Here is a 12844-nt window from a genome sequence, read left to right as displayed (position 1 = left end):
ATAGTGTGCTGCCTTTTTAATATTTATGGAGGTCACATCTCTGCATTTCTGCACCTGCGTGAATTGTCACTGGCCCCATATCATATATTCTGCTGTGCTGGTTTCACTTTTCATTAAACTTTCCAACATTCTGTTCTCGCCCATTTCTTAGATCTCTAGTTTCCTCAGCTGCTGCTTTGTCAAATCCATTCTCCTCATGAAGATTTCTTCCTCTTTTTTTAATGGCATTTAAAAAATATGTCTAATCTTTCATTTGCTAGGCAAGGTACAAATAAAATTACACATTTTCATATTCAGTTTTAATATTTTCAACGCGGGATTATCTGGCCTAAATCTTCCTGGCTTGTTTTCAGATTAAGAGGTTTATGTAGGAGGACTGTCCATCACTCACACTTTTAATCATCCACCCCAATTTAGGAGGAGAAATAAAAGAAAGATGCCCATGGACGTGAGTCCACACACATGCACAAATGCATTTGTAATTATAGTAATGAAGGAAATCACAAAAAACTATTTTGAGCCCTTAGGCCGTAGTCACACTTTGAAGATGACTAATTTGGACACCCTGACTCAGAAAGTACATCTTTTCAAAGTTTAAATTTGATTGTAATAGATAGTTCGAGTGAATTAGCCAAATTTCAAATTTATGCTAATATATCCCATAAAGTTTAAGCTAGGAAAGCTTGAAAATCATACCTCTAACATTATTACATTATTGTAACAAATATGTGAGTCAAATTCACCGTCTATAACTTACCATCAGACAGCGTGACCACAGTTACATCATCGGTAGACACTCCCGGCCCGTAACGATTATAAGCTAGAAATCGAAGACTATATTCCGTAAATTTTTTCAGGCCTTCCAGCTTATATGATAGTCCATCAACCTCTATATTCTGGAGACATAAAACACCAGAACCATTATTCAGGAGGCACATTAAAGCAGAAATGGTGGCCATTCTGTGCAATCAGTGAATTGGATATTAGACTCTCACAAAACTACACTCTAGGCTTATTATGAGTTGTTGTAAAATCTAAATTGTGACACATACTCTCCCACTAAAGCCCACTCTACCCCTCTGTAGAGTCCTAGTTAAAACAACACCACGCTAGTTTTACAGTCAGTTCCAATTTGTTTAACACCACCCAATTCATTGAACGGTGTGCGGTATTGACACCCACACCAAAATTCTGACAGCAGAAGGCAGCTTGTAAATCCATGGGAACTGAGAGTGGCTCCTGTCCCCTGAATGGAATAATTTACCAGGAAACAATAGATTTCTTCCTTCTCTGGATGAAATACACCCACAGCTCTTGAAACTGACAGATATTTTGCTACAATTGTTCTCTCTCAAAATGCTGTGAGGTTAAGTTGGAACTGTTTTCAGCACTTCACAGCTGTAGAAATGAGGTTCTGGAGGTGAAGGTCACTGAGAAATAAGGGCCAGTTCACTCTAGAAGAGCCATTACTTAGCCCTTCATATCTCACATCTATCTTGTGTAACAATATTCTTTAATTTATTTAAAATGGATTGGTGAAATGCATTATTGAAGGACCAAAATGTGTAGGGAAAAAGGATAGCTTAGAAAGGTGGACATAAGTGGTAAATAGCAGAGGAAGAGTGAACAAACAAAAACATGGAATGATTACATAGGAGGAGCTCTTAATAATTCTTATTTTATGCTATAGCTTGGGACTTAGAATTGTTTCTGAATAGAACTGAGGCAAATATTTTTTTAATAGAAAATACCTATCATGCTGTTTATGTGGAAGCATGAAGACCACACCATGCTTGGCAAATTCACAACACATGGTAAGAACTCCACTATCCTAAGGTCACTTCTGGGTCTTTCCTATTTAACTACACACTATGCATCTTTTTCCACATGAAGTTGAGCACCTGGAAGTGAACATCTCAATGGTCATATGTATGTCACACAATAGAATCGCCAAGTTCCATGTTTCTCCCTTAAAGACTCATTTACTTTTACTTTATCTGATTCCTTAGATGGCAGGAGTGGGGCCCATTCTCTTGCCTACCTGTTCCTTCCCCGTGGACACCTCAGTGCAGAACAGTCTGTAACCCTGGACTGGACCATTTGCATAGGCAGGGGGTTCCCAGGTAATAAGAATTGAGGTAGGTGAGGTAGATACAGCTTGCAGGTTTTCCACTGGCCCTGGAACTTGCACTGTTTATAAAAGAAATTGATTAGTACAAAAAGGTTCCCTTCTCAAAACAAACAGAACGATATCTTTTGCAGTCTAAGGAAATTATAGCATCATGTACTATTTTTAGGACCTTATGGAATAAGAATATACAAACATAGACTATAAATACAAAGTAATGAAATTTTAGAATCATTTAATTTCAAAACTCAGAAGAGGACTAATATTAATCTAAATTACTTATTTCATTTTACAGTTGAGGAAACTGGTCAAGGAGCGTAAGTGACTAGGGTAATGGCAGAAGAGTGCGGTCCTTAATCTAAATTCTCAGTGTGGAAAATGCTCTACTTTGCCAGTAAGCCTTTGTCTATGTACTGCTAATAACTGCAGGAGGAAAATGGAAAATGCAATTAGAATACTTGTACATCATGATCCTACTTATAATTCAAATAGGCAGCCCAGCTATGGATAATTTACCATGTTGTCTTTATTTAAGTCATCGTTTTAAAATCTCGCCCAAATCTGGGTCCTTTAAATTAATTTCAGGATTTAATTTTCAATTTCGCTTTCTAGTATACCATTTTCTCTCATAACTGTTACTTCACTTAATCAAGGATAAGAAGCTTGTTCACTGAAGAAGTTAGACAGCACAGGTCCACAATCGCTTAGCCAAACCACTTATGCTCAGATGTGTTTCTAGATCCAGAAACTTTCAGATTTCAGAAAGGTAATATGGTGCACGTGCAGCATTTCATGTAACACTGTTAAGTGGGGTCTGTGGTAGCACCTTGTTATTAAATCGTATGTTCGCAGCAAACATATGACAGTCACACCAAATGGGATTATTAAAGACTACACATAGCCTAATATAAGGTCAGGTCAGGTAGGGCGTAAAATGAGTTAAGAATTTGCAAATTTTGAATTTGTGTATTTTTAAAATTTTTGCATATAGACCTGAAAATAAATACATGGTTTGAAAATGGAAAATGCAACCACCATGTTAGTTTTGTAATTTAAAATAAACAGTCTCACCACTGCAGGTGTAACGAATACTTTGACAGGCTGGGTGTTTCCCCCAGCTAGCTTTGGAGAGATACACATCTCAGACCACTAATGCAATTCTGTGAGTTTGAACTTCCATAGTCAAATAGCATATGAAATCCTGGCTAACATGGTATCTGATGATATACTCCTTAGATCAGCATAAAACCTATGTCTCTGGATCACTTTAAGAATTTGTTCCACGCAACCCAGCTCCGTAAGGCATCACTGCTCACATATTTTTTTGGAAAAAAAAATTGATGTCAGAAACATGTATTTAATGTCACCTTCACCAGTCCCCAAAGCCTGAGAATCCTCTTTATTGACAACTGCATTATTTTTACCTTATGATTGCTCATAATTTCTTAAAAAACTTACTCAGAAATCATTTGAAACCTACAGAAGAAAATTAAGGAGAGTAGTACATAGGATATCCATGTTCCCTTTATCCATTTACCCATTGTTAACACTGCTCTATAAACTTTGCCATTCTCTCTCAATATCCATGTATTCATTCATCCATCCATCCAGGTTAGGTTGCACTGACCAGGGTTCTTTAACCCTAAATATTTTAGTGCATATTTCCTGAGAATTAATGTGTGCATGAATAATACAGCTAACAACTTCAGTGCATTTCATTTTTTTTTTAATTGAAGTATAGTCAGTTTACAATGTTGTCAGTTTCTGGTATACAGCATAATGTTTCAGTCATACATACACACACACATTTGTTTTCATATTCTTTTTCATTATAGGTTACTACAAGATTAGCTATACAGAGAAATTTCTTGGTTTTCTATGTTATATATAGTAGTTAATATCTGCAAATCAAGATTTGCATCTCGTATTAATACTTTTCTTTTTTTTATCTCAATGTCATCTGTATTCCAGTTGTGTCAATTTGTAACCAAGCAAGACTCTATGAGGCCTTCCCGGGACAGACCTCCCCCTGAATCCACACATCCTCTGACTGCCTCTTGTTTGTAGAAAAGCTTTAGTCTTCCAGGTCTCTCCCCTGAGTCTCAAAAAGCTGGCTCAAGAGTTAATAACTAGGAAATGCAAAGAAGTAGAAACAAAGAATAGCTGTTGGGCCAGGAATCTGGTAACAATTTAGACTATAAACCAGCCATACAGCAGACTCACTGAAATCTCAGTTCCCTGAAGATACAGATAAGGTATGACACACATTCTTAAGTTGTTTTTCACAGGGAGCAGTCTCCCACCAGATGAAAACTGCGACCACAAGCACGTAGACCCTAGAGCCACTGAAACCAGAAGGCTGATGATGTGAAATTCACCTCAAAGCCAACCAATCTGAGAATTGTGTGAGCTGATCAGTCACCCTCCCTCACCTTGTCTTTAAACTCTTTCCCTGAAAGCCATCGAGAAGTTTGGGTCTTTTGAGCATGAGCTGCCCATTCTCCTTGTTTGACATCCTGCAATATACACCGTACTTTCCTTCACCACAAGCTGGTGTCAGTAGATTGGCTTTACTGGGCACAGGCAAGCAGACCCAAGTTTGGTTCGGTAACAACTTAAGCTACTAAATGCTTACTCTTCTTCACAACAGCACTAGAAATTCAAATTCCTGAATTCCCTAATGTTTGTCTTTCAAATTAAATAGCTCTAACATAGGTCTGTGGATAATACATCGTATTTTATGTTGATTGTGGAAGTATGTGTGTGTACATGTGTTTATGTATGTATACATATGTACTTGTATGTTTATTCACGACTATATATTTAAACAAAACCTGCATAGTTTAACATATGTGAGTCATTATATGCATATTAGAGAGAAAGAGGAAAAGAGACTCAAAGATGTTCGGCAATGGAAATTAGATGTGAAATCAATACAGCTAACAGCTTCACCCTTCCATTTCATTACATTTTAGTATGCCAGTCAAGAACCGTAATAGGGTTAACCACTCATCATTTCCAAGATGTCTTTAATAATCCTCACTGATCCCCTCAGTTGGACAATAATTTCGTGGCAAACTGCATCTAATTTCTCTCCATCTCTATTCGAGTTAAGTCTTTCTTCAAAGAATGGAAAGATTTCAGAACAGATGCATAATCTATGCAAAGAACTCATCAATCAATGTCAACCTAACCAACTACCTTTTTAAATTTCAATATTGCATTACAGTAGAAATTCATTATAACACCTGTACCTAAGAACAAATTAAATACTTATGCTGGAGTAAGTGAGATGTATTACATGTCACTATTTTCCCTGGGAACAGTAATTTCTGACTATATATATATATATATTTATAGTATAACAGGGCACTTTATAATGAGGTCTTATTGCATATTAACCCAAAAATGGCATATAAAAGTTGGCTGAATCTTTAATAAAGCATGATTTATCACATATAATCATACTGATGACAGGATGTGTGCTTGTGTTCTATATATTAGTATGTGTGTGTCTGAAGAGAGACAGGATCATGGTTTAAAGAACTACAATTGATTAAGATGAGTCAGAAGGTATGATGTCTTGTCCCTACTCATATAGAGACCAGTCACTGGCATCAAGAATCAAAGTGTCCATGGACCTCCTTAAAATTACATGCATATTGTCAAGACTGCAGTATGTACAGGTGTAGGGTACATAGTTCCCATCATTAAGGTCGATGATGCCCTAATTGGCAGCTCCTAGTGGACTGGTTAATACTCTTGGTTTGTTTTGGTTCTGAAAATCAGTGATTCTTTATCATCAAATCATTTCTGGTGATTTTTAATTATTTTATGATGAGAAATATGGCAATAATTTCACTTTAAATAGGTATCCTCAACTACCAATAAAATGCTGCTCTTTCAAAAGATGAAACATTTGTGACATAGATTTTTTCTATTTTGTTTTCCAAATTATGGGTAAATCAAATGCATTTGGATTCATCTGGTTTAACCCATCAAATATTTTAGGTTTTCCAAATGTTAAGGCTTCTGATGATCAGGAAGTCAAACAGCAAATACAAATTAACACCTTATTTTATTTTCCTTTCCCCTATCTGGCTCTGTGTCTATTCTAATATCTATTTGTCTACCTTCCTGGCTTCTCTGTACTGTAAGTAATTTAATATTTGTATTAATCAGACTAAAGTCTAAATTATGATTTATAAATATATGGTTCTAAAAATATCTTGGGAGTTTAAATAACCCCTTTCAAATAAAAGTGAGTATAAGGTTTTCATAGAAAAAGCTTTAGAAGGATCAAGACATGCCTCTGTCATCATAAAACTGAGTGAGATGGGTGTCTTCTGTCTTTTCACCTCTACACTGATGTTTCTCAGCTGGAAGTCAGAAATGGAGACAAACGCTAGTGTCAGAGATTGTGTAGTTGAACATTTGACTATTCAAAGTCTTTTCAAAATGACTGTGTAGTACAATGTTCCTAAATCACTAATATAACAGCCCCCAAATTCTTTCTTTTTAAAGAACTAGAGTAACAGTGCATTTGGAAAAAAAAATTATCACACGTGTTGTCATTCAAATAATGATCTATAATTCACATGTCCTTAATTCAGGCCAGAATGCTGAGGATGAGTTTACCTCTTCATCCATGTGCTAATATAAAAATGATTCTTGAGGCCATTTTTAAAAATGGATAGTAAGGGATCTAAGTAATTATCTGCAGTGATCCAAATGGATTTAGGCCACAAAGCTCTCTTACTTAAGCAACAGCTTCCACTGCCGACGATAGCCTCATTGAATATGTTTCAAATGCAAACCATTTCTGAAACTATTTGCATTTATTGATAATAAAGTGCACGCTTTGATTGCCTCTTTGATTTTTTTTTCTCCTGTAGTTAACAGCTTTAATGATATTTCTATGAAATCTGTTTCTATTCTGTATGGGGAATGCAACATCAAAAAGCCTGCAGGCAATGTAATTATTAACATAATAAAACCCATTCTTGACAGAACTATACATAGTTAGGAAATATGACAGTAATTTGGCAAGGGAGAAGCACAAACTATGGGGCAGGTTTCTATTACAAAACCACAGGAGTATGACAAGATTTGGTTAGCGGAAGCAGTTATTACCTGATCATTTTATCTGTGGTTTTAATAGGGGCTATCTGCTAAATCACAGTATACCCAACTATGTCCTTAAGAGTGTGTGTGTGTGTGTGTGTGTGTGTCTGTGGACATATACTGACGTATCTTTACACAAACACACACACACATATATATATAAAATGTGTGATTTATATGACTTGTGTATCACACATATATAAACATGTATATATGCATATATGCCAATATATTTGATAATGGATATTTCTGACAGTGTAGTAGGAAAAAAACTTGAATAATTCTCACTGAAGAAAACAATCTCGAAAGCAGTCTCCTTGGGATTCACCCTCTAACTGGAAGTAGTTTTACAATAAAAGCGATTACAGGATGGACCTCAAGAGAAGGTCTTTTCAGTAGGATAACACATTTTTCACTAACACAACCAAACAGTAATAGCCTTGGTGAAGTATATAGAGTGTTTTGAATTTCACTTTAGAAAACTTAGCGATGCCTAGAAATAAAAAGTGTAGTGGGTACTGTAGACTCCTGACTGAGGTTTCAAACCATCTAAACTGGAGATTTCCAAGTAAGGCAACTGGTTTCACGACATAGCAAACTTACCTAAAAGATACTCAGCTTTGAAGTTAAAAACTTAAAGTTTCAACCAAATGTGCTTAAATTTCTGTATTACTGAAGGCTTCATGTCATGTAAACCTATCATAATAATTCCAGCCCCTCCAGAATAGCTTGGGTTTGGTTACTTCCCATTGTGATTGAAAGTTTAGATAAAAACACCAGCTGATTTTAAAGTCTAATCATACTTTTACATCTTTATCATACAAGGCTATCTCTAGTACTGTGAAATATTTTACTATGTAGGGATTTTCCAGGAACTTATTAGGACAAAGAAAGCACATGCACAGATAAAAAACCAAAACAAACAAAAAACATCTCTGTGGACAGATGATGAAGAATATGGTAACTGAGAACCGTTAGAGAAGTTTGGTCAAGGGTATTTCTTGAACAACAACTGAAAATTGCACTGAGGGGAAAAAGGAAGGAGACGGAGTTCAGATGTGGAGGAGGAACTGAGTGAGTCAGGACACATGGGTGTGAATGAGTTTAATGACTAATGACCTTGATAATAGCCCTTTTGGAAAAGAACTTACAAGTCGGTCAACGGAGAGAAAAACACTATATAGTTCAGGGAAGGCTGCAGATGAGGGAATCTTTAAGTAAAAATAATGAGACTACTTACAACATAACTAATTAATGATGGGAAATTAATCAGGAAACAACCCACAGGCATGAAATTAACCATTATTAAATTGCTTTTCTAGTTTATTAGCATTATCAGCAAATCAAATAATGTTCTACCAATTTTAGGAAAATGTGGTGTGTCTCAAGATACTTGAAGTAAGTTAAAAAAAAATTCATTTACTTTTTTGCAAGATGTTTGTCTCCAGAGCTTTAGTTTGGGGACAAGTGTTCAGAAAAGGAAAAAAAAAAAAAACAAAAACAACTCAAATGAATTTTCTAAGAAACATCAAGGACTTTAGAGATACTACAAACAGAATTAGTAGAAAGGTGTATCTCTGAGATAACTGGTGAAAAAGGAAATACCCCAGATGGGAATGAAACACCTTAATTTTGAGTCCTGGGTCAAAACTCCCTCTCCTCTATTTAATAATAGTATAGATTTAGTCCAAATTACTTCAACACTCTGCACATTATTTTCTTATGAGTTCCTAATTTCTATATAACGGGATTGTCATAGAAATTGTATTGTATATGATGCTATATGGAAAAGTAAGTTTTCACAATAATACAGTAGTTGATATTATTGTTACTGGAAATCAAGTCTCTTAAACTTTTCCAAATTTTGGTTCTGTCATCAGACAGTTGGAGGAAAGAGTATTTGCTCTTCTTACTTCTCAAGAGTGTTAGAAGAACATGAAGAGATGATGTATGTGAAAAGGAAATGGGAAACCAGCAGTCCATACACGTGGAGGGTGTAGCGTGAGTCTGGACTGGGATTGCGTCTACAAACTTGGGACTGCGTCTACAAACTAAACATGGCAAAGAGAGCACCTGGTAACAGAGTGATTTGTCCGGATGTGGTGCAATAATACATGTAAATTAAGCCTTTCAATCTGCTCATAAAATACTTCACATGGTTACTTTTGTTGTTGTTACACAGACCATACATTCATGAGTAATTGTTACAAAAGAGTCCCAAACAGAAATCCCTAGGAAGGGCATGTAGAAACCTCTTGCTTGCTTTACACTTATATGAGACTCGTACACACTCATATGAGACTTGTACATATTTCAGGATGGAATTTCTGCTCACAAACATGTCAGTTCTCTGTAAATAGAGATGCATCAGAGAATCAGATGTCATCAGTTTACCTGCAACTCAGCGCATTTCCCATGGTGATAATGTAACTAAATCCCAGCCATTTCTCAAAGTTGGCTTGTATTCTGGTCAGTACGGGAAGAATCAATATTTGATGTCTATAGTTTTAATAGAGCCAATAAATGACATGTATGGATTGCTTTTATAAAAGAGCCCTGCTGCCGCTTACTAGAGGAGAAAGAAGCAGCAATCTTTTTCTCTGGCAGTCAAGTCAGTAGGATTTTCTATATGACGACAAAAAGATCCTCCCTTAAAAGATACCATCTCTTTGGGGAAGACATTTATCGTTTATCTATTTCCAGGCTTTAAAAGATAAGGAATTGCCTTGGGTAAACTGATTCTTTGTGGAGGGACCCTAAGTTAAAGAAGAAATTTAGAACTCTATTCTCCTAACACATAGGCTTCGCAGAAGTCACAGATCCAAGTTACATCTCATCTAATAAAGTTTTGGGAAGAGAGATTTAACAGTAAAGAGTGTGGCCTCCAGAATCCGAGATCGTGGGTTCAAATCTAGTATCTTCTGCTCAGGCTACGTGGCTGGGGTCAAGCTACGTAATGTTCTTGAGCTTAAATTTTCTTTTTTTTTTAAAAATTACATATTTTCTTTTTTATTCCCTTCTAGGTTTTTTTTTGGGGGGGGGTATTTATTTTTTAACGGAGGTACTGGCTGTTGAACCCAGGACCTCATCCATGCTAAGCATGCACTCTGCCACTGTGCTACACCCTCTCCCACCCCGGCCCTGAGCTTAAATTTTCTTATCTAAAAAATGGAGTTAATATCAATACATATTTCATAGGTTTGTTGTGGAGAATAATAAGTCATTTATGAATGGTGTACGGTACCAAGGAAATGCTCAATAAATATTACCAATTTTTACAGTATGCCAGGCATTGTGAGAATTGACAGAAGAAACAAAGAAACCTTCCTTAACATTGAGTCTAAGGTGATGAGACCACAAGGAGCTGGGAGAGGGGTCCCGATGTGCAGGGAGAGACTGTCAGAGGTGAGTCCATACTTGGTTTTAAAGGCTTTGGAGGATTTTGATTTTTAAGAATTGTAAGGGTACCAAATGTAATCATTTTGGACTCTGTCCACTACATAAAGAGAGACTTGAAGGGAGGCAAATAGAGACCAGGTGGGAGAATATTCTACAGTACAGAAGAGAGAGGTTCACAGCTTGATTTAGAGTTGTGGTGGGGGACTCAAAGAGAAAGGGAGGGATTGAGAGCTATATGGAAGGGAGAAATCAACAACATTTGATGGGCTGGAGGTAGGGCAGCAAGAGGATGGGAGCATTAAGAATGACTCGTGTACTTCTGACTTGCACAGCTGGGGGTTTCTGGTGATGTTCACTTAGACAGAAAACACTGGACTGAGCTAGACTGGGCAGGTGTGTGGTCATGGCGGGGGGGGGGGCAGGTGACTATCACAGCATTGCACCCACGTAGGGGATGAGTTTCTTCACTATATACAGAGATGCCTGGCTGGCTATTCATCCTCAGAGGGGCAGTCACAACCTAGTATTTTTCCTCCTCTTTACTGCTCTTTTCATTTCTTGGGCTCCCAGCTACATCATTTCACACCCTAGTTCTAGGGATAGCATCACACAAACTGTTTTTCTTCCTTATTTATTTCTCTTGCAATTTTTTTCTTTCTTTTTCTATATATATAGTCAGCTGCTTTTCAGGAACATTAGCTAGTTCCCAGATTTCATGATCATCTGTTTGTTCCGTTCCCACCTAACTTAGCTCCTTTAAACCCACACTTTGCTCTTTTTTAAGGCACTCAAAATACTCCAATTAACAGATCAGACTGTGCTAAGGAACTTTTTTTCTGAGCCATGTAAATGCATGTTGAGAAATTTTGCTCCATTCCACTCCTGATCTTAAAAAAAGAGCTCAAGATAAACTATCTTTCCTAATGGCAGCAACAATAAAAATTCCAGTAACAATGAACCTGGGTACCCATCTGACCTTGACTATACTGAAATTAATATTCGCTTTGCGATTCCACTGACATTTATCACTGGGAAGCACCTTTAACGCCCTTACACAGTACATGCACGCAAGGGGAAGATTGATCATCACACAGGGCAGAAAACCTAGCTGTCCTCTATCTCTAAGAAGCATCTAAAAGGCTCCCCGTCTGCTGACTGAACCACCCTGAGGATTAAGTTTATTTCATTTTCAGTATTCAAAAGATAAGAAGTTTATTAACCACATGGAAGACTCAGGCTTGTTCAGAGAGAACAGCAGTAAATCATCTCACAGAAGTTGGACAACTTTAAGTAAAACTGAACACAATTCTGGATCTAAAGATTCCTTTTCTTTCCCTAACCCTACCTCCTTGGCTTTTATTTTTGCCAGCATTATAAAGTCTCAGACCAACAGGAAAAAAAGTCTTTGACTCAAGCATTCAAAGGCTACTGATTATGATGTTCAGAAAATACGGAGTAAAATAAAGAAAATAATGGCTAAAATAGGAAAGTTTAAATAACTTTCAGAAATGTTTTTTAAGAAGATTGATGTATTTGATCACTGTATTTCAGTAACTCCAGAAGTCAACTGAATATCAGATTGGTAATTTTCTTGACTTCCTTCTGGTGGGGTATATAAGATAGAGAGAATGCATCAAAGTCACCACTGCCTAATATAAATACAATGTGAGCCATAAGTGCTCACATGTTATTAAAAATTTCTACTAGCCATATTAAGAGGTAAAAATGAAATAAGTGAAATTAATTTAAATAATATCTAAGTTAACCCAATATAACTGAAGTATTGTCACTTCAAATCATAATCAAAATGAAGTTAGTTAACATGGTAGTTTACTTTTTTTTTTTAACCAAGTCTTTAATACCCAGTGTGCATTCTACTCTTACGACACACCTCAATTCAGGCAAGCCATGTTCCAAGTGCTCAACAGTCACCTTGGCTGGTGGCTACCACGCCAAACACTACAGACATAAACAATGCCACTAGAATAATTCAAGAACTCATTCAAGAATGTCCAACTGGAGTGGTGAAAAATTACTCTAAGAGCATCAAATTATCAAAAGAATAGAGAACAAATAATATTCAGAGTGATAAAATTATTGAGCTGTTGGCATGATCAAAAATGTGAATGATGTGTTAAATCTATTATCACATTGTTATCTGTGATTTAAAATTGTATTAGGTGATGAACTGTC

At 36.5% G+C, this 12844-nt stretch overlaps 1 protein-coding gene across 1 annotated transcript in view; it reads right to left on the bottom strand.

The window, feature by feature from the left end:
- Positions 1–12844, bottom strand: part of DCC (DCC netrin 1 receptor) — a 986493-nt gene that overhangs the window by 264689 nt on the left and 708960 nt on the right. Inside the window, exons 10-11 of the mRNA XM_014557664.2 lie at positions 2042–2190; positions 758–896 (exon numbers count right to left, since the gene is read on the bottom strand). Of these exons, the coding sequence (XP_014413150.1) occupies positions 758–896; positions 2042–2190 (288 nt within the window). The remainder of the gene's footprint in view (positions 1–757; positions 897–2041; positions 2191–12844) is intronic.

The sequence above is a fragment of the Camelus ferus genome, chromosome 30 (assembly GCF_009834535.1).
Source record: "Camelus ferus isolate YT-003-E chromosome 30, BCGSAC_Cfer_1.0, whole genome shotgun sequence".
In the NCBI taxonomy this organism is placed as follows: Eukaryota; Metazoa; Chordata; class Mammalia; order Artiodactyla; family Camelidae; genus Camelus; species Camelus ferus.
This window is presented reverse-complemented; position numbering and strand designations above follow the sequence as displayed.